This window comes from Lepisma saccharinum, chromosome 1 (assembly GCF_977018435.1).
Source record: "Lepisma saccharinum chromosome 1, izLepSacc3.1, whole genome shotgun sequence".
NCBI classification, from domain to species: Eukaryota; Metazoa; Arthropoda; class Insecta; order Zygentoma; family Lepismatidae; genus Lepisma; species Lepisma saccharinum.
Genome location: NC_139229.1, coordinates 182,670,756 through 182,693,925, shown reverse-complemented (window position 1 = coordinate 182,693,925; position 23,170 = coordinate 182,670,756). Strand labels below are relative to the sequence as shown.

Genomic DNA, 23,170 nt, shown 5'->3' with positions numbered 1-23,170 from the left:
CTATGTGCTCAGAAGTATCCGGACACCCACCTGAAAATAAAGTACAAGTTTGGGCAACCCTCCATCGGAAAAACTGGCAGTCAATACAGTGTTGGCCCACCCTTAGCCTTGATGACAGCGTTCACTCTCACAGGTATACTTTCAATCAGGTGGCGGAAGGTTTCCTGAGGAATGGCAGCCCATTCCTCGCAGAACGCCAAAATGAGAAGAGGTATTGATGTGGATTGGTGTGGTCTAGCAAGAAGTCGGCAAGCCAAAACATCCCAGAGATGTTCTATGGGATTCAAATCAGGAGTCTGCGCAGGCCAGTCCATTAGTGGGACGTTGTTGTCGTCAAACCACTCCCCCACAAGCCCTGCAGTATGGACGGATGCTCGGTCGTATTGAAAGACACAATGGTCATCCCCAAACTGGTTTTCGACGGTAGGCAGCATGAAAGCTGTGAAAATGTCAACGTAAGCTTGTGCCGTGACATTGCCATGTAAACCAACAAGGGGGCCAAGCCCCTTCCACGAGAAACATGACCACACTGTAACCCCGCCACCTCCGAATTTCACTGTCGGCACTATGCAGGCTGGTAGATGTCGTTCACCAGGCATTCGCCACACCCACACCCTACCATCGGATCGCCACATTGTGTACTGTGATTCATCACTCCACACAACGGTTTTCCACTGTTCTATGGTCCAGTTTCGACGCTCCTTGCACCACACGAGGCGGCATTTGTATGTGTGATGTTTGACTTATGGGCAGCTGCTCGGCCACGGGAACCAAGTTGCCGCACCTTGCGCAAAACACAAATGGTGCTTGGAGTAGATCCTGATGCAGTTCGGAATTCCTGTTTGATGGTGGCGATGGATGATTGACGATAATGCTGTACGACCCTCTTCAACACTGGATGGTCTCTGGAGGTCAACATGGGAGGTTGGCCTACACGCTTTTGGGTCGTACACATCCCTTCACTATAACATCGGAAACAGTGGACAGAGGGATGTTTAGGAGGGTGGAAATATCACACACAGACTTCCTACACAAGTGGCACCCAATCAACTGACTACGTTGAAAGTCTGAGTTCCTCAGACCATCCCATACTGCTGTCTCACACTGTCTGCAGACTACTGAGTTCGCTGACTATGTGTTACACGCGGTAGATGGCAGTACTGTGTCGCCCTCTATGATAAACACACGTTTCGCGATGTGTCCGGATACTTTTGATCACATAGAGTATGTTCATTTTGGGTCATTGTAGGCCAGAAAAAGTGGGTTTTATTTGTCCTTTTTTGGCATTTTTTGGCTTATTGGTCCGTTTTTAGCCTATTTTTAGGTCTATTGGCTTTTTTTTGCAACTTCACCTTCTTTCGACTAGGATTTTACTGACCATTCTCAATTCAAATCTTCCATCCGTTCATCACCTCTTAAACATACTTTCTGTAGTAAAGAAATAAAAAAATAAATAAATGTCTAAATATATTTGAACCATACCTGAAACGAGAGAGAAACATTTATGGACAACTGAAGCAGGTACGGTAACTTGTCTGGAAGGTGTTGGCAACTTTATCTTGTTTTGAAACTTTCAGCATGGTTTATACGACCAGACAGCATGCACCTGAAAAGATCTCAAAGTCAGATAAGGAGGTGTCGCGCATATTCATTAAATATGTAACTAGAACTGAAGTTATTAATTAATTTGGATCACATTTATACGTCCTTTTTTTCCGTTTTTAGGTTCTTTTTTTGATATTTTTAGGTCTTTTTATAGGTCTTTTTGGCAATTTATAGGTCTTCAACTTCCAAGCCCTAGTTATGAGTGAGTGAGAGAGTGAGTGAGTGAGTGAGTAAGAGAGTGAGTGAGTAAGAGAGTGAGAGAGAGAGAGAGAGTGTGAGTGAGTAAGAGAGTGAGTGAGTGGGGAGTGGGAGAGAGAGAGGGGGGGAGAGAGAGAGAGAGAGAGAGATTTTTTATGTAACACGTTTTTGGACCTGGTGACCGTTCCCTCTCACTCTCGCGCAGAAACTTGTTTTTCTTCGCTTGCTTGCTAACTTCACTGAAAAGAATGTTTGAATAGCCATTACATCGGCCTGCAATGTAAAGCTTAGTGACGAACGAAATTCTTTCGGAACACAACAGGGGTTGTGCCGGCACCAGAAAAGTTTGGCAATGAACAGCCCCATTTGCTCCAAATTTCTTGCATAAAGGACAGTTTCCCTTGATGTAGCAACACTGCCCATCCCTGTTGGGATAGCTGCTGGGATCACAGCAGACTCACGTTACCTCAACAACGGCTCCTATTGGCTGCAGTTCCTGAATCAGATTATGAAGAAACACATGACTGGTTTGTTTGAACTCAATGTGATCCATTGTCTTATGTAACACTTCAACAAGGGAGGTTCTTGAATGTGGCCCATCAGAGAACATCAGCATTATGACTTATTCCCTGCGCTATGTTTTCTACAAACCACAGTGTGAAATTCCAATGTAAAACATACTCCAGGACCTTTTTAGAAGGCAAATTTTAATCGGTCAACCTTGGTCCAGGAATTGTAAATAAATTCAATCCCGGATTGGAGAGAAAATCAGCAAACATACACGAGTTCTAGACAATATAGAACCTTTTCATATTTAAAGCATTTCAATTTGGTTAAGGAACCTTTCTTCCAGATCAATTAAAATATAATCCATGAACCTTTTTTCCGGAACAATTAAAATACAATCCAGGAACCTTTTTTTTAAATTAAACAATATGAAACTCAGACTGAATTTAAATTCTGCAAGAAAAAAGGTTTCAGTACAGCAGCGGAACCCAATAGAATTTATTGGTTCCTGGACCCAGCGTCGAATAACATGGGTACCTGGGGTAAAGGCGGTCAGGGGCGTGATGCTGATCACATCACCCCCACTCACGACCGGATCAAGAAAGTGTGGGCCGTTACCCCCACACCCCCTATACGCCTTCATGGCATGGTGCTATGCACAGGGGAACACTTTACCTTTTTTTTTTTTACCTTTTTTGGTTCCTGGACCTTTAACAACCCTGGTTTCTACAACGGTCGGTGGGGTCATGATTGATTGATTTAGTTTATCTTAGGGTTGAGCCAATACCGATGCTGATGTATCAGTATTGGTTGATATTTTTGCACTGATACTAGCCGATACCATTGTTTTTGAGTTGCTAGAAGTGTGGCCAAAACCAAAATTTGTTCCATTTTAAAGGTTTGTTCACCTTTCTCAAGTTACCCTTGGTTTTGAATATATATATATATATATATATATATATATATATATATATATATATATATAGTTGTGCATTTGTTAGATGAACCTGTACTCAAGTTTCCGTGAACAGCAACTACATGAGACAAAGATCCATATGCAGATCAAAATCACGTGCAAATGAAGCATAACGTGAAATTATCTCCATAGGAATTCGCTGCTTCTGTCAGTTCCCTTTGATGTCTACCAGGCTTTGTTCGTACAGATGTGGTCTCGTGTAACAAAAACCCCAAAGAGGTCCCAAAAGTCAACGGTACACCTGTGGCTAATCCTTCCAATTTCTTTGGTGTTCGCGGACATCTCTCTAAATTAGAGTCTTCCCGCAGTCAAAAGGTGGTGGACGCGTCTCAGACATAGTACATAGCATGTTCCTGGAAATTCAAATACCTGGCTGGGCTAATCCCATATTTACCAACTTTAGACTTTTGGTTGACCCCACCTGGAAAACTGGGTTACTTTCTGGAAAGTGTAGCGATGGGTTTGGATTTACGTCCACGCCAAGCAATAGAACTATGTTTTTTTTTGTTTTTTTGTTGTTTTTTTTAAATCATTTGCCGAAAGTATATATCAAAAGCAAAGTCACGTCGGAATTTCACTGTACTGAAGTCAATCGCCTGACATAAAAGCAAGAGACTGGTAAGTTTTCACTCTCTCCTTACATTTCATTTACAATTTTTATTCTCTTTGTTAAAGGACAAAAAAAAGAGACGAGATTGGTTTTAAATGACAGCTTTACTGTTAGTTTTAGACGTCGTGTCCGGGGCTGGTAAATCGCTAAATATTCTTGTGTTCATGGATGATTTAATGTTAGTTTGGAAAGGGTGATCCCTTAGTTTTAGAAGATGTTGAAGAGGCATGATCTCATTTTTCAACATGGGAGGGGGATGACATCACGATTATCTCGCTCTTAGTTTCTATTAATATTTCTCTTATATTTGAAACATCTGATCGATTGTCACTGATCTAAAAAAAAAAGACTGTAAAGTTGAGATGCATCGTTGCAACAGAGCATCATTTGGTGGGATAATTTATTCATCCCCCCCATCAGAAATACATATGTATAAAATGTAATAATAATAATTACACACATATTTTATATTTATATATATATATATATATATATATATATATATATATATATATATATAATATAGCCTTTGTTATTTTAAATTGAAATTATACAAGTATCGGTATCGGCATGGCTATCGGTGAGGGCATCAGTATCGGTTCAGCCCTAGTTTATTTTACTATACTTTTTGGGTAATCGTTTAGATGAGGATGAGCTACGATGTGGTGAAATTGATGAAGGGACACTCACAGAAAACACCCATGTCCAGGAGGACAGGATTTGAACCCGATACCCCTGGAGTTGTAGTGCATCCTCCACGGAGGCCGGCTGTAGGATCAAGAGTTTGACATGTATGCCTTACATTTCGATCAATGCATATGTGGTCCTCTGTACCCTCCCCACACACACAAAACACATACATATACCAAGTTCACGCATGCACACATCTGCATTTAAAAAAAAAGCAAGCAAATAAGCTTCCTTTTTCTTTTCCTTTTGATTTTCAGGAGTGTTCCCCTTAAGGACATGTACCCTTGAGTAGGGCAATAAGAAAGTGTAACTGTTCCTCCAATCAGGTTGGCAGTCTTGAGACCTTAACCGTAGTTTTCTGTTTAGCCGCTGCTCGCTACTGCACTGCACGGTGAAATCCAGTGGCGTATGCTGGGTTCAAAACCTGGGCTCTCTCTTTTTATCATAATGTTCAAATGGGAGGCTGTTTTTCGTTCAATTTCTTGGAATTTAACGTGATGCGACATTGCGATTAAAAATACAAACATTACAATTTAATAATAATTATAAAAATGTAATTCATTTCTTGTCAATAGTTCGTTAATTATGTAACTCATTTTTGTTCACTATACGACACAGCACAGATCATTCAAAACATATATACGTAATTCACTCACTCAACAACGTAATTCACTCACTCAACACACTTAAGAAAATCCACGCAGTAAGAAACCTAATTCTCTTAAAACGCCCTTCAACGCGATTTCCACTTGCTAAATGCCCTTTGTCATCTCCGGCCAGTCAGTCTACCCCAGCCCGTCATAAACAAAGCAGCAGAGGAGTTGAAAACATCGTAAATCGTGGTTGGTTGAAGGTCAGCGGCCTGTGAGTTCTGCATGTGTTTGATGGGACAGTGTTGTTTTGGCCTACAGGACAAATTCCCTATCACATGCCAGCCACTCTTTTCCCGTTCCTGTACAGTAGTTTTTCCCGTTCCTGTAATAGTAGTTAAGTTTCAAAATTTTCCTTACCTGGGAAAAATCCCATGCTGGTTAGCGCATTGGCAATGCTGTAAGGTTTTACCACCGTTGTAAAATGAAGAGTTCCCTGTCCAAGAAGCCACTACAAATACGTCACCGACGGCATCCAGGCGCTGGTTGGGGAAGAATTTAGTTGGTAGTTTTAAAGGAAAGGAGTCCATCCCCATGTATAGAGCGAACACAAGGAAAGCAAACTTGGACGAAAAATCCCCGCACAGAATTTTCTTCTTCCGTTCAGCTCGGGCCATAAGGAAGCATGGTCCACTTTCCCCTTCCCTGGGAGTATGGTGCACAGGAGTTGCAGGTTTTATACTATCGTTTTCTCCCGCAGTCGTTATTTGAGTGAGAGTGAAGCATCAGTCATCTGCTAGTCGATTATTTCCTGTATTTAATCTGGGCTTCGGCGATAGTACAGCGCCTAGAATAACGTAGTGTGGAAAACGGCATGCTTCTGCCCTCTCAGGCTGGTTCCACTCGAAAATGATCCGCTAGAGGTGCTGGTGTTGACCCCGGTGCTTGGTGTTCGACTGCTTATAATGGAAGTAAATGGAGTTTTTGCTGCAACGTCTGATTCTTTTACATGAAGCATTTCTATGATATTTGGTACAGTGGTCGCGAAGATATTAACAAACATTCTAGACAGTTGACCACGTCCTGTTAGCGTCATACTTTCGTTAATAATACGGGAGAAAAAATACGCGTGGAATGTTCTTGGCAACTAAATTTTTGTGTATGAATTAGGTTCATTATTATTATCATCATCATTTCTTTTAAAGATATACACACTGAAGCATTTGTATTTTGGATATTTACTGTCTCTTTTCTTCCGCTTTAAACTAATTGCGGCGATGATGATAATGATGATGATTGCATGAAACGACAAGGGGAACCCCACAAAACTTTCTTAGTGCCGTCGACATGAGTGTAAGGCAACTTTCAAACCAATGGGACAAGCGACACGGGATGTTCACACTGTCACACTAGTGACACACACTTCCAGACTGTAAAATAGCATTCATTACACATGAGGGTCCAAAAAGCAAACGACACGCTCATATGGCGTATTCACGTGCTACTTGTTACTTCGGTCGGAAAGCTCCTTAAAGGAAGGGTGCTCAGACCGAAGCGACGTGCTACAGGGGGAGTTCCCAACTAAGTGACAAGCGACATGGTGCCTTCACCATGCAAGCGTTGCTTGCGAACAACAGATAGGCGACACGATAAACCGCACAATACAGCAACAGATCTAGGCGACACGATAAGCCACACGTGTCGCTTTGTCGCTTCTGCGTCGCTCAAACTGGGCCATTTCCTCAATACCTTGCAACATGTTGCCGTGGTTTGTTGTTCGCGCATACGCGATGCAATGAGTGTCTTGCTTTAGTGAGATTGCGCACCAAAGCGACAAGCGGCACGCGCCACTTATCGCTTGAGGATTTCACCAACCGAACGCTGGCCTGTGCTTCCTGTCATGCCGCTACGATGTGAAATGTTGCTCTTGATTGGCTCCTTTTCAAGCAACATGTGTCACTTCGGTATGAAAGTTGCCTTGGACCGAATGACCCGTGTCGCTTTGGTGTGAAATCCTCGTATCGTTTGTCGCGTGTCGCTTTGGTGTAAAATCTCCTTGAGGAAACGGTGCAGTCAGAGCTTTTGTCCCTACAGTTCGAAGGGCTGCATTGATTTCCGACTGCTCGCTTTCAAGCGACATTTGTGGTTTGTCGCCTCGGTATGAAATATCTCTCAGGATACTATTTATATTCTAATAACATAGAAAAATAAACTCTAATACACAGTCCAAGACCTGACGTCTGGAATCACATTGCGATGTTTCTTCTTGTGTTACGCATGCTATTTATTTATTAATTTTATTTTACTTTTCTTTCCAAATTAATGTCATTTCGTGACTGCAAATCACTCCACAAATATAACTGTTTCCATCAATTCACTTACCGCCTTTCTAGAGAAACAAATCTACACAATATATTTTAAAAATAAACTAAGCCGCATTACTTTCATAACAAAATTAGCACCTGGGTCGATCGCACTGCCATCTACTTGTCATCGTCTCGGGGAACCAGTTTCTTGGGTCGTTTTCCACACTACGTTATTCAAGGCGCTGTAGCGATAGTCTAGGTAGCTTAGAATATACGTGCCTGATGAAATCAGTGAACTTGCACCTAAGTATTTCCATAACTTCCCTCTCTTGTGCATAATCATAAAATTTTCCACCAGAAGAAAAATGATGCACGGCAGTGGTTTTTAGTTGACTGATAGTGTTGGTTTATTTTACTTCACTTTTATGCCACTTTTGACTAATTGCAAAGATGAAAATGAGTGATGAAATGATGAATGGACATTGACAAACACCCATGCCCAGGCCTGGATTCAAACCTGGGACCCCTGGCTTCGCAGCACAATGTGTTAACCACTCCGACAGGGAGGCCAGCGATTCAGGCAGAGGTAAACGTACGAGTATGGTCACTTGTGCAACCTATTTTACATTACATGATTTCTCAAAATTCAATACCTTAGCAATGCTTTGCATTATTCTACCTGACCCATACATATCATCCACATCAATTTGTAAGCATTCTTAATCATATTCTTGATTAACCTATCCATTCTTTCAGTACAGAACATGGAGGCAAATAGTGGATAAAAATTTTAAATTCAAAATTTCAATATGTATCATACTCACCACATGAGAAGAAAATCCACTCCTAATCTTATCTCCTGGTAAAGCTACAACTCGCTTGCAAATATGCTGATGTGGATTTACTGGAGACCTTGCTACAATGATATCTCCCCTTGTATAGTTATGGGACCTCGGTGTCAGATGTTCTGTTACTATGACATCATCGGAATATATTGTTGGTTCCATTGATGGTCCAGTGCACTGTAAAACACAAAGGATTTGAAAGTATCAAAATATTAACAGTTTTGCAGAATTAGTAGAATCATATAAAAAGATTAGCAAGGGAAAAAAAACTGAAATGTTAAACTCACCACAACAAAATCCCCTAGATATTCAAAAGTACAGTGGGCAATGCATCCATATTGGATCACATAACCAAATACGGCAAGTGTCTTCAACCCAAATCTTCTTAAATGCTGGACTGCACTCATTAGTTACTTTATTCTGAAAAAAGATGCAAACAAACAAAAAAAATTAACTACAAGAATTTTAAAATTGTAAGTTCAAATGTTAATTATTAGTATGAACTAACAATAAATGCATGATTTACATTATTTTGACTCAAGATGGAAGAGAAGTTTATTAGTTCTAGTGCAAATTAGCCACATTGACAGCTTAAAAGTAAGAAGTGGGTTAATTATAAGTTGGGCTTGGAAGTTGATGACCTAAATAATGTTAAAAAATGACCTTTAAATTATTAAAAAATGACAAACAATTTTTGCTCCTAAAATGAAAGTTTGATTTTTCAAGCAAGTAAACCAATAATAATAATGGCATTATTATTTTTATTAGTAGCAGTATCCAAGAAATTACTATCCTTGTAAATTATGCAAAAAGGTGGTAGAAGCCGGTGCTAAAGCATTTGTGTTGAAATAAACAATTTGAAATATTTTATCAAAACATTCAATTTCACATTAACTAATAATGGAAAACAAGCACACAAACTGTATTTCTGAAAAGGCAGAAAATGCATGTCAAATATAATTATGACATGTATAGCTTTCATGTACAACATATGTTTTCCACACATGCAACATGGACCGCCGTAAAATAAGAAAATACATATGCAACATGGTAACAGTAAATTGTGTACGTATTCAAAGTTTCTTCAATGCATATATGACAACATATATGATTTAAATATATTACATAATCAGTTCATCCACCTCATAATAAACCAACAGCAAAAATGATATAAATTGTCTCAAATGTGCACGCTCCTTTCTCTCATAACTAGGGGCCATATTTTAAAGGGATTTTTTTTATATGGTTTTGACTTACCTTTCTTTCCCTTTTTTAGGTCACATTCCCTTTTTTACCTTTTTAAAAAAAATCTTCCTTTGTCCCTTTATTGGCAAGATATCAAATATTTTGTAGGACTGTGTTTTCCCTAAACAAAACATTCTATAATTATCTATTTGGTGCAGCTTAGAGGAAAGAAAGAACAAGCACCTTCGACCTTACCTTCTTTCCATGAGTGTTGGGAGCACGTTGCAGTGATTTTTGCAACAATGTGATCTGGGTTTAAGCAGTAACAAATTTATTGTAAGTGTTACGCCTGTTGAGTTGAAAGTGTACTTATCTACTAGATTACACTTTTATTGTGAAGTTTTTTAGAATAGTTTTAACTTTACTGTGTGACAGCAAGCTATGGAATGTGGTAAGCTGTTTCAAGGAAGATTTCATTTAAAAAAAAAAAGGACTATAGTTTATTTTTGCACTCCACTAAAATTATTATTTTAAATGAAAGCAGTTATTCAATCCGTGTGGGTAGGATGGGAACACAGTTCTTTAAAATTATCGCCAAGCCTTTATGGCAATTTTAACAGCCATGGAATTCTATGGTTTTAATCCAATACCTTTTTACACAATCCTGGATTTGTTTACTTGACGAAGTATTTTATGTGCTGATAAAGGAAACCTGAAGTGGAGCGTAGCTCTGCGAAACGTCGTTTATAAGAATTATTTTAACAACGATACTCACTCATGTAAGTGTTTATTACACATTTTTTCTTTAAATAGAAAATCTAATCTTCAGATGAGACACCTTTCCTCTGTGATATCCCGAGAACAGAAAAATACAAATCATCACTTTTATTCAGACTTTGTTCTGCATATAATGATATTTCTACAAAGCATGAAAATCTGGATTTTAGTCTGCCACTTTCCTTGTATCTAAAAACATTAAAACCAATTTTTGAAAAAGACTAGATATACATATGTGAATCCATTCTACTTTGCATTATTTTCTACTGTACGGTGCATTATTTTCCTTTATTCTGCCTTCTATGCTATTTTTTTATTATTATTTTTATCCGTTCAATACTATGTAAAGGGTATGTTCTGAACAATGAATATATGTATATGGTTGGATGTATATGAAGGGCCAGGGGGAAAAACGATGAATGTTCATTCGAGACAATTTGCCAGGAAATGAAAAACAAAGTATTTCTTTCCATAAGAACATTAATATATGCCAAAATAATAATGCCTTTTTCAGGCACTTCTCATCGTTTCCCAACCAAGGCCGTTCTCATTCTTATAGTACAGCTTCTGAACTATCAGATGGCGTTGCAATCTCAAAATGGGCGAAAAATCGACATTCATCGTTTTTCCCCCTGGCCCTTCATATATGTTCCTTTCCTGTAGTACTTTACTTATTATCTTGTGTGTATAAATGCGTTTGTGTGTGCTTATATGTAATCTACACTCTTATATGTTTATTATTAGAATATATGTAAGCTTTCCTGTAATTGGAGATTATCTCTGTAGGAAGCAAATGAATGAATAAATAAATAACATCATAACAATTGTTCATGCATTTAAGACAAAGTCAATTAAGAGAAGTGTTACTTCTCTCTGGTAATTTACAATGCATTACAGAAAAGAACCATACAGCGAGCGAAGAGAGCAAGAAAATTTTGAGATCGAGTATTTTTCAAACTGAAAACAATTATGATTTAATAGAGCACAAATAATTTCACAAGGCACCATGGCATTCTCTTTTACAAATTCTTCGATTTATATCTTCCGGCACCAAGGTCAGACTCCCGCCGGCCCCAGGCTACGGCTCTGAGCTTAATGAGACTAAGGAAAGCAGGTATTACGAGCAAAGCGATCAAGAAAAATTATGAAATGTTGTATAAAATTTGAAATCGAGGGTGGCAATGCCCTTTGGCCCCCTGTAGGCACCCTTAATCATCAATATTTGCTCCCGCTTGAATTTATTTCCATCCAAGCTTGGAGAGGGCAATGCCCCCATGTGGTTGCAGCACTGCATAATGATTTGCATTCCATCTTAAAACAGTAGGTCCAGTCTTGATTAGCCATTTGAATGTTGTTGTTATTTGGTGCTTTAAGTCCACTTTATGCACAGTAAGGCTAATCGGTACTGGACCTACAGTTTAAAGTGGGATCCAAACCACTATGAGCCTCCACTGGGTATCAAACGTGGGATCCCTTCATTACAAGGTGACGATGCTACCACTGCGCCATCAGGGAGATTAGATTAGCCATTTGAGTGTAAAAAGAACTTAAAACAAACTTTCCGGTAACAGTTCCAATTGTTTTATGATTTCTCCTAGCACAAAGACTAATTATCGTAGAATTTTGGAAATCATTGTCACACGAAATTTGAACCTTCCTTAAAGTATAATGAGCGCTGTTTGGACTCCAAAAAAAAAGTTATTTATGTTGAAAGAAACAACTTGAAAATTACCTTACGCACTTCTCATGGACAAGATATTCTCCGTCGACAAGCAACAGTAAATATCGTAGAAGCGTGGGAATGAATGTAGAAGTAAACCGGAACCTTAGTAGAATGTGGTAAATTTCTCGTAAGGGACAGACAGCTGAAATTTGCTAGTTCATTTGATATGAATATTCGTACTTACGTATTCTGCATTGAGAAACATTGCTGAAGGTGGCATTTCGCTTATTTCACGGAAATAAGCTCTATTTGTGACATATCAAATAAGTGTTCTTCGTTTCTTGTTGCCTTCGGTAACACACAAAATTGCGGTCACAGTTTCACTACCGTACTTGGCATGCAGTGTTTCCACCCCACTGCACGTAAAAATACCTACGTAGCTCCACAAACCATTGACGCATAGCCCCACGAACCATTTCCAGTAAGATTAGGTTAGGTAGGGTCATGTATAGGTTACAATAGTTAAAAATTGGTTTCGAAAAAAATATGCCTAGCCCCACACACCATTCTCGCATAGCCCCACGAACCATTGACACATAGCCCAACAAACCATTTGCGGAAACGTACCTTCTTCAGTTACAAAAACACATGTTTGGAAACACTGACCGGGATTACGTCATCACACACAGGCTACATCCACCTGGAAGTAAATGAATGGGTACTACTTTACTATACCGGAGACACCTATCAATGATTTATTTCGCAATTTTTTACATTGCTAACATACTATTCCGCATTGCAGAACATTTCTTTAGGTGAAATAATGGATTTCTAACAAAAATAATGTCTATTTCATACATACGATAGCCCCACGAACCATCACGGGGACGAGGTATGCCTACTAGGTTAGGTTAGGCCTGTTAGGTTAGGTTCCACTAGCACTCCTTTCGTTCAATTTAGCATATATGAACAACATTGGAATTACTAATTCCACGCCATCTTCCACACCCGGCAACAACTTCACGACACGTCATGTTGTAGTAGCAGCAATAGTGTGTATTGTGCTCTCGTGCAGAAAGCAAATGGCAGCAGCAGCAATAGCACGTCGGAAATAGATTTTCGTAGAAAACCACATGCATTCGCATTAAAATAGATCAAAACTACATTCCCGAACATCAACAACATTACAGAAAATGATTTGCGTAAGTACTTTCTCCTGTAAATTTGAAGAAATCCGTCTCCGGTATAGTAAAGTGTTACCAATGAATGCAAGAGCTGAGCGCATCGGTCACACATTTATATCGAAAAATCGATGATTTACCGGCAAAATTCAATGATCGATGCGAGAAAACACTTCCCCCGAACTTCCAGAAGTATAAAGAAACTGCATTCGGTAAGTAATTTCTCCTGTAAATTTGATGAAATCCATCTGTCCCATACGAGAAATTTACCCTCCGCAGTATGTCTTAACAGACATAAATCGAAATCGAACCATGTAAAAATTGGGTAACAGTAGTATAAGCCGGAGACACATTAAACTCGTTTATTTTTAAATAAAAATCATTGCTACAAAAATGGCATTCGTAAAGTCCGCATGTTCATTATATCCCCAGCGGTTAACAAAGGGAGCAGTACTCTTTGTTAAAAGAAACACCCAAGTTGGCAGTTTTCTTTTGAAGTAGAAGCAACAAACTGGAGTAGGAAAGCGATGTTGCCAAATTGAAGAGATAAAGAGGAAAAGCAGAAGGAAATTGTAAGGAAAAAGAAAAAGAAACAAAATTAAAGAAAATGGAAAGAGAAAATAAATACAGATAAAGATTAAAAAGTAAGTGTTTAAGGGTATTATCGAAGGGGGGGGGGGGGATAAATATCCAACTCTTACATATTAGGCCTTAATTGACACCGGGGTTCTGGGGGGATTCTGAATTAAAGGTGGGAGGGGGGAGTATCCAACTCTAGGTCTTACATTATGGCTGGTATTTTAGTTAGAGGGGGATTGAACATTAAATTAACATTAAATTGAGGGGGTATCCAATTCTTGTGTATTACTTAGACTGTTGTGGAAATTCTGGTGTGGAGACTGAGAATTAATTTTTTTGGAGGAAGCAATGCTGTCTAAAACTAGCATGGAAATTTTGGTGTATTGTATTAAATTTAAAGGAGGAAATAGGAAGCCCTTGATAAAGTGTTAAACCTTAGATTGTCGAGATATTTCTGTAGTGGGGAGAGAGTTCGAACATTAAATTTTGGAGACTGTATTTAGCGATATTGTATATAGTACACGTTTTCGACCCCAAATGTGCCAAAAGAGAAGCTGGAAAAGACAAAATATCTCGGGATCTTAAGGAAGTATTGACACCCCATTAAATTAATATTCTTGAAAGCCTGCAAAGAAATGGGTGTAAACATTTTCTTGCTTGCTTCACACGCAACCATGTGTTGCGAGAATGCGTATTTGGCGCTTTACTAAGGTGAATGTGAACTTTCATACTATAGCTGCATTACAAGACACAAGCGATATTCTTGATATTCATTAATAACATCACTTCTTAAAATATAATGCTTAGTGTTGGTATACTGCTTAATATAAAGCAGGTGCATCATTTGGGACAAAAATATATCGAATCCGTACTTCTAACTTGTCACAAGAAAATTTAAAATTTTCACTGAAGATAAAATCCAAGTAATTATTGTTATGCATTATGGTTTGTTACTAAAATAATTATATTTACCCGAGGAAAACTGGGGGTGAAGGTGAGTTCTTTGAAAGAGGAACCCTGTTATATTATCGCCCTGAGGTTAAGAATTTCTAGCTAGGGTTCTGTAATGTCTCGTGAAACAAATTGAATCTGCCATATGGCTGGAGCATATTATTTGGTTTGCCAAGGTTGAATTATTCTATCTTTATCTTAAGTTGTGTAACAATTTGTGTTAAATACTCAAATTGAGTTTTATTAAGCCCGCTCAAAAATACTATTTATATGCATATTTTAATTTACTACATTTAACCAATCAATGTGATAGCTTTAAGTTTTTTCGAAAATCGAACAATCAAAAAATATGGACAATGTAACATGGTATTCCATTCGGTACTTGTTTACTATCCTTCGGACACATTTATTTATTTTTACAGAAGAAGCTACTTACTGTAATAAGTTCCTGTAGCATTGTCGAACATCGGGAAGGTGTTTTGTGTGATGTAAGAATCTTTCATAGCTGAAATTCAAGTTGTTTGTTGAAAATTAATTCTCCGACGGAGAATAGCTAGCCCCACGAACCATTGGTGCGTGGATAGGTTAGTTCTGTTAGGTTAGGAAACATAGTTAAAATTTGGTGTCGTGTTAGTATCAGGATCTAGAAATTGGAAATAATTGCGAACCATTGGCGCTAGCCCAACGAACCATTGGCACGTGGTTAGGTTAGTTCTGTTAGGTTAGGAAACATAGTTAAAATTTGGTGTCATGTTAGTATCAGGATCTAGAAAATGGAAATAATTGCGAACCATTGGCGCTAGCCCCACGAACCATTGGCGCGTGGTTAGGTTAGTTCGTCTCAGGCAAGCGAAAAGGCCTATCAGAAAGACGTACTGGTAATGTGAAAAATTGCAATTAATTTCATCAAAACAACGTTGATACACCTTCAAGAATGTTCCGCGAAGCAGATACGTAAGTACAAATGTCAAAAATTGACGAAACGAAAAAATTAGAGGTGTCCGAAGGATGGTAAATTTTTACCTTTCATTCAAAGAGACATCAACTATTACACATTCATCCAAACTATTTTCGGGGGTTTATGAACGATTTTAGGGGTGGTCTTGAGTGATGGGCACCCCTGTTTAGGGAATAAAGGCAGATCAAGTATAGTGTTCTGTAAAGCTAAGAAAAAAGTTACTTTCGGTAGACACACTGTCGTAATTACGATATGGTTTGAGGGCGCGAATGATGTTTTTTGGGGGGCACATGATATAATCTGGGGGGACGCATGACATGATTTTTGGGGGGAATGCGCCATTGGCTTTGAGGGGGGTGGGCACCTCTGCTCTCCATGAAGGAAATAATATCCTCCAGTTTTGTCTTCATACTTAGGATTTTCACTAGCAGCCGTGAGTGATAACATGCATTATGCAAAGTCTAAGGAAAAACTAAAAGCACACTGTAACAAAACAACAAAACAGCACCATAACACAACACAATTAAAAAGAATCAACCCCGCACGTGGTTATGGAGCAAAAATAATGAGAGGCGCCTTGCAACTACATGAAATGTAAAGAAAATGTGGCAACAACGTCTGAGTGCACGCGCTAATCGAGAGCGGCTTGGCTATTGTTGTCAGTGTTAAGTTTTATAAAAGGGTTGCCGATGGGGACATAATAAACGCGCGGACTTTAGCATGATGAAATCGCAATAAAACAAAAGGAACTTGGGCCCTTACTTATTACAAAAATTATACTAGTACTGAAATGGTAAAACAACTGGCGAAACGTTAAGTTTTATAAACACGTGGGTAACTACATCTGATTCAAAATTTCTTAATTGATCGTCTTTACATTGTAACAATTAAACTACAAAAAAATGTACACAATACACCTACAAACACAAAGTAGCGAAACGAACCCAGCAGAAAGCAGATCTGCTCCGTCTACACTGCACATAACCTTAGGCCACATAACGAGATAATATACATTTTGTGGGGCCTAGGCATTGAAGAAGCTAAGTTCAAACAAACTTCTCGACGCAAGGTACGAAGATTGAACCGACACACACGCAATTCGCTCGTAATCTGAAGTTCCCTCCAAGGAGCATAGGCATAGATCATTATTTTTGGCTGTCATTTGCGGAAGGACAGGAAGAACCGCAAGCAGATTGAGATTGGGCCGCAATTGTGTGCGTTTCACTTATTGCACACCGTATTGAACACCGTCGCCAAGTAATCCTTGGTAATCCTTGCCGAATCTCCCTTATCGTACAACACTGGAGCAACCTTGCGTTCTGACATCAGCAGGGACGGCGCTGCAGGGGGACTGGAGCTCAGCCCCCTTTTTTAGCCCCCAGATTTTTATAGTACAGTAGTCATTTCGAAAACTAGGAGATTTATAAAATTATAAACTTTCCATTTGGCCAATCGTGAGTCGCCAAACTTGCTACTAAATTGGCATGCTACTCTGTTGCCTGCGAGATAGTTGGATTATTCAGCAGCTGTGAGATTTTTCTTTGGTTGGAGGTTCAAACTGTGGCGAAGATTGATTGATTGATTTGCTTTATTTTAATTCGCTTTTTTGTGCCACTTTTGGCCGGCCTGTGACGAAGAATATGCACTAAAGGTGTGTAATTATTAACCCCTATAAATCGAATCAGTACTTTTAGGAATAGATCAAACAGGCGCAAGAAATGATTTTTTTATAAGGAGGAGGATGTTCAACATCTAAAGAACTGTCAAGTTTCATTTCTGTTTGTTAGTTCCACATTCGACTACCGGCAATATGAGTGTTCGCAATGTTTTCTCACGTGTCATAATTATCTGTATCCTTTTCGTTGAAAATATCCGAGACGGAGAAATACGACGTTAAGGTATCAACCTATTTCTTAAATGCTAAGAATTGTGAATATTATAATTGAGCTCTTCACCCCGTAGTCTAGCTGTAAAGACGGCTGCCTTGTAACAAAGAGGTCCCGGTTCGATCCCTGGTGGAGGCACATTTAATTAAGTCAGGGCTCGAAATGGAAATTTTCACGAAACTAAATGCTTTACTTTCTTAACATTGTTTTTTTTTTCTTTTTTCTGTTGTCTCTCATTACAGTGAGGAGATTAACGACTAGTGTAATGACGCGCTATATTACAATTATTAATGGTTAATAATAAAATTCACACAGAAAATAAAAATGTAGTAAAATATGTACAAAAATTAAACGTAACGGAACAGAAAGGATCCAGATACTCAACAACTGCAACGCCGTTCCGGTCCGGAAGCTGTGGATCTCGTCCCGACTAGTCTCTATGTAATTGATTACTCATGTAGTGGATGCAAATACAAATCCAACCAACTAAATGCGGCAATACGATGCAAAAATCAGCATGCTTGGGCAATTGTAATGTTCGTAGGATTAAGAGCCGGCCGGACCTGGGGCTAAATGGTTATCACATCGCGCTGCGACGCCAAATTAGCCAAGAGGCGCAAAACGCGAAGTAAAATAAAATAAAGGAAATCAAAAATCAAATCGTAGGCTTAAGCATAGACCTACATATTAATTAATTATAATTCGAGAGGTTAAAAAATAATTTCTGCAGTACTGTCATAGTAGCCCATTTCGATTCTAGCATGTGAAAGCAAAATAACTACATGTGAAGACTAACATGATATTAAAGTTACGATCCATTTTCCATTTCTTGATCACCTAATTTCTAAATTAAAGGAGAGCTGTACTATGGATAGCGATGTGTTAATTGGAGTTAGCCCATTCAGTTCAGAAGGCATAGATTCGGATCTCCAACTGAAAAGAAAAGGAAAGTGCCGATCAAAAGCTACAAACTTCCGCCGCCCAATACTGTTGTGATATGGACAGTTTAGAGTCCGAATTAAAGCTGATGTCTAAAGTAGTGGTACGTTACGAGGCAGAAAGGAATCTCAAAATAAGAATCCTTCAGTATCTCAATGCAGAGGTTGAAACGTTAAAAAAAATATTTCCTTTCACTTCTTAAGTTTTGTGTTATTGCAAAGTGCATACCCCATCAACAGTTGAATGTGAAAGAACATTTTTCTAGTTTGCGGCAAATCAAGTGTTACCTTCGTAATCAGATTGGTAAGTACAGATTGAGTGCTCCATCTATTCTCTCAAATGTAACAGTTATTTAGCAAATGAGTCCTGGACGCTATTTTTATGCGATGCAAAATTTTTCGATTCTGACCCCCCCCCTCCGAAAGTTAGGTCTTAAGTTACGCCTATGTTAACCCACCGAGAATTTGAAAGGGAGATTTGTTTGCTGTGTTTAGAAAAGTGAAAAATATATTCAATTTTTCAGCGTAATATTAATGATTTCGGGAAGGTTGATACAGTAATTGAAAATATCCCACATCATTTTTCAGTTAACTTTTTATGGGAGCTTTCATAACGAAGCGACACGCGACGGGTGACAGGGAGGTCTCACACGGAAAAGACAAGCGGCAAGAAACACAGCCACTTAAAATCTGTGGAAAACCATCAGTATTCAGTGTTAATGTAATATAAGAAAATAATATTAATACTTTTTAATTGTTATATTTAATAATTTTACCAGATTGCCTATGTAAAAAGCTTCCCAGAATTATCTATTTACTGCAAAATATGAAAGAAATATGATCCGAACGATTACGTGACAACAGCTTATGTCCAGAATGTTATAAGTATGGTTAGGGGCTTGCATATTTCGTTTTCGGCGAAAAAACGAAATGTCAAATAACATGTTGTAATGTTTATTTTTCATGTTTTTGAAATGTTTAATGTGCATTTTCCTGACATATTTTGTCATGAAATGATGGGAAATGAACTGCAAAATGCAATACTTAAACTCTTAAACATGACATTTAGAGTTTACTTAAAACAACGCGACATTTTCTGAAGTTTGAATTATTCTGTGTTATGCAAATCACGGAATATTCGAGAAACAAATATGAACTCCTTTACAAAAGATAACTACATAAAAGTGTTATTAGAAGGGAAATGTTAATTTGTGTAATATGTGTAGTTTTAAATCACGTTTAGGGTTATATTCACTATTTTAACACCGAGATGCTAATTTATATAGTGCTTTTGATCCCGAAATGAGTCCAGTTTTTTAAAACATAAATGTTGATCTTTTCTTCATCATAAATATGTGGATTATTATGGGATGATAGTGTGCACAGAAACAAAGTTAATATATTACCTACAAGTGCTGTTATAACTATTACAAACTCATCCTCAAGGACGAAAAATCTCTATTTCGTACAGAGAAAATATGGACAACTACTTTACTGTTTATTTTAATCCTTGTTACATTCAAAAATATACGGTAATTATGAAATACTAGGTTAGTGTTAGTACACATAATGAGAATATAACACCTAACTATTGCGTAAGTAAGACTAGCAGATTAAGTCTCGGTCTATTTTACATCTTGCAGAGGTCTGTCCCGTTCTCGATTTCATCTCGACGTCTTTGGTCTGTTTCTCATCTCAATTTTCATGAGCCCGTCTCAATCTGTATCACCTCACCAGGAGAGAAGCTCGTTATCCGCGACTGGTAGACTATAAAACAACAGATATCCTCGGAGGTGATCACGTGGTTTCAGATAGGATCTCAGAACAATTGTTTGTTATCCTAGCCTCTTACACAACTCGATTGATCTCCCCCAAACTCTGCTTCCATGTTAAGTAACGTCCTGCCTCAACAGCGCAATATGATAATATCTCGTTCAACAGAGTACGAGTTGCATTTACCATTTTTATTCTTCGTGTGATATTTAGAACCCATTTAACACGGATAAGCAACTGTTCGAACTGATCCGACTGCGCGATAAACATCGCAGCTTCTAGCACAGTCGGCCAGAAAGATTTCCCGCAAGAGGAAAAATGCTAAAAGAGAGCTGGTTGTAAAAGGGAAATTTCTGGCATCAACGTGATGATATCTGGAAGTTGATGAGAAGGTTGGATAATGTGTGTGTCACGACCGTATTTAAGGGGAGGGTTTAACGGGGTCAAGTCCCCCACCCCATTGGTTTAGTAAGCATTTGGATTATTATTTTTCAATAACTTTATTTTCTCCATAATACATCCATAAGTTTCGTGACCGAATTATAATGTGTATACCAGCAGGCAGTTTCTAGGGCAGCGTGCGAAAGAAAAACTTTCGAACGCTTGAAATGTCTTGCTCGCAACAGAATGCTGGATACCAGGCAGTCTCATTTGGCTGTTGAGAAGGAGTAATGTGAACTCTTGGACGTACTGCAGGTGGTAGATGCGTTGTCCAAAACACATGTAAATAGGAGAATTGCACTTCATATAGTGATTATCGTTGTTTCTAATACTTCAGAAAATAATTTCCTTCAAATGTCATCTTTATTTTGAAAAAAAGAAAAGCTATTCGAAACACTCTATTTTCATAATTTATATTATTATCTTATAACTTTAATATTTTTATCACTAGCTTTATCTAAAAAAAGACTGTGGATTATGAAATTATGAATGGAAAAACTATTTTAGATCATTTTCACTGGCTCTCAATACTGAAAAGGGCCACTAGAAACAACGCAACTGGCAGATCTCACGAATAAAAAGAGCTAATGTCTTTATTAGTACGAATGGAGATAAACTCGTAATCAAGAATTAAATGTAGGTAGTAAACGTCCATACAGAACAAAGGGAAAACTCAAAACACCATGCATGAAGAAATAATATATTTGTTATGTTTTTAGGCGTTACATCATTGTAAGCCTACATTAATACATTTTGCAGGCTACATTAGCTCGATGAGAGATCGTATATGCACGCGTATACATTATGTGCAAGTAAGGTAACTAACCTCCCCCTACAATATTTTCTCGCTCCCCACATAAATTTACCCTGGCGCCGTCACTGATACCCCGTCATTCGCGTTACTTATTTTATTTTGACATCTAAATATTTTTCATCTATATCTGCATTTCTACTTCGAAGTTTTAATATTTTCTTTAAGGAAATTTAATTTTTCATCTACATCTGCATTTTTACTTCCATTTTTTAAAGATTTTCTTCAAGGAAAATGGTTACCCCGAATGGGAAGTTTTAAAGGTAAAGAGGGAAACTTCTGGTGACAAAAGGGAATTTTCAGTGACAAGAGGGGACATTTCAGCGACAAAGAGGGAAACTTTCTCACACCTAAGTTTTTGGTCGATAATTCAGACTTTCGTCGGCACTACAGTAGCCGCTACTATCACAGACAAAACCTTTCGACGGTTTTCTCGTTTCCAAGTTCTCTTTCGATGGTTTATCTTCTTTTTTATCTCCCGCGATGGAAGGAAAAATAGACGTGCGCCATGTGAACTTGTGTCGCGTTTGTGACCTCACCCTCTCCCCGCCCCTCCCCCCACGATCACGTGATGCATGGCAAACTGGGTCATTGATTGGTGGTTGTGGCCTTCCCTCTCCGACACGCACGACGCCCAGGTACCGTCTCCGTGTCTGCAGCGTAAACACCCGCAGCCAGGAAACGGAGGGACTCTACATAGTAACTACACCACGTTCCCAAGTGTGGTTTCGAAATAATAAGCGAAAATGCTAAGCAACTTTTGACGGTTCTAGGATTGCCCATTGGTACTACGAGCTGCCCATGATAACTAGGAAACGAATCGCGTCGAATTCTTAAATAGATCAAGTTATCCCGAGGCATAGTGTGTTGTGTAGGAAAGGCCTCTCATTCATTAAAAAATGTTGATTTCAGCCTTGGGCTACGACGGAAATTTTTGTAACGAGTGGGTCAAGCTGATTATATGAAATTGAACAGTAGAAATAATAAATCAAAGAAATATTATAAACTGAGAATGATGTATTATTACATTTATTGCCGAGTTATTATTATCTTGCTATTAGAGTATTTCTTTAATAAGACTCAATACTTGGCACACTTGTTTTATTTAATTATTTTATTTTTCACACTTAATACCATTAATATACTGAAATTTACAGTCATTTTATTTTCTTATTAACTTTAATACACCTAGTTTAAGACAAATCCTTTAAAATGAGGGAAACTTTTAGTCACGAAACTTTCGTTGTGTGATATCTCACATATAAATTACATTTTGAAGATTTTGAAAACTTTTAAATCGATTTAGTTTTTTTAGATTAGATGATAGAATATTAAAACATGGAGTTGCGTCCTGGTTCTTGCATTTTCACACTGATTTTGCATATATTTTTTTTCAAAATTTGAAACTAGAGATGTTAATTTCCAGCGGAAGTCTATTGACTTGTTCAAACCCTTCTTCGGCCACCTTAATCCATCTGGGTTGCCGTCAGATGCTCATTTTTGAGAGCTTGGGTAAGCCCCAGAGCCGCTTATTCAGGGGCTCACCGCCTCGCAGGTATATTTTGTTTGCAATATCAATTATCTGTAATAGTTACTTTCCCCACATTTACATTGAAAATAATTTAAAGGGCATGGGAGACGTTTTAAGTCCGCTATATGCTCAGATAGGCTAATTCTAACTGGACGTACAGTCTAAAATG

At 38.3% G+C, this 23,170-nt stretch overlaps 1 protein-coding gene across 3 annotated transcripts in view; it reads right to left on the bottom strand.

Moving 5' to 3' along the window:
- The window catches only part of LOC145990466 (mitochondrial inner membrane protease subunit 1), a 29,527-nt gene extending 12,783 nt beyond the window's left edge, over positions 1-16,744 (bottom strand). Inside the window, exons 1-3 of one of the 3 annotated variants that reach the window (XM_083126170.1) lie at positions 16,539-16,744; positions 8,615-8,747; positions 8,307-8,504 (exon numbers count right to left, since the gene is read on the bottom strand). In XM_083126170.1, coding sequence (XP_082982296.1) covers positions 8,307-8,504; positions 8,615-8,734 — 318 coding nt within the window. In that variant the 5' untranslated portion in view covers positions 8,735-8,747; positions 16,539-16,744. The remainder of the gene's footprint in view (positions 1-8,306; positions 8,505-8,614; positions 8,748-16,538) is intronic. The other 2 variants (XM_083126166.1, XM_083126161.1) reach the window with 2 other exon arrangements.
- Positions 16,745-23,170: the final 6,426 nt, after the last annotated feature.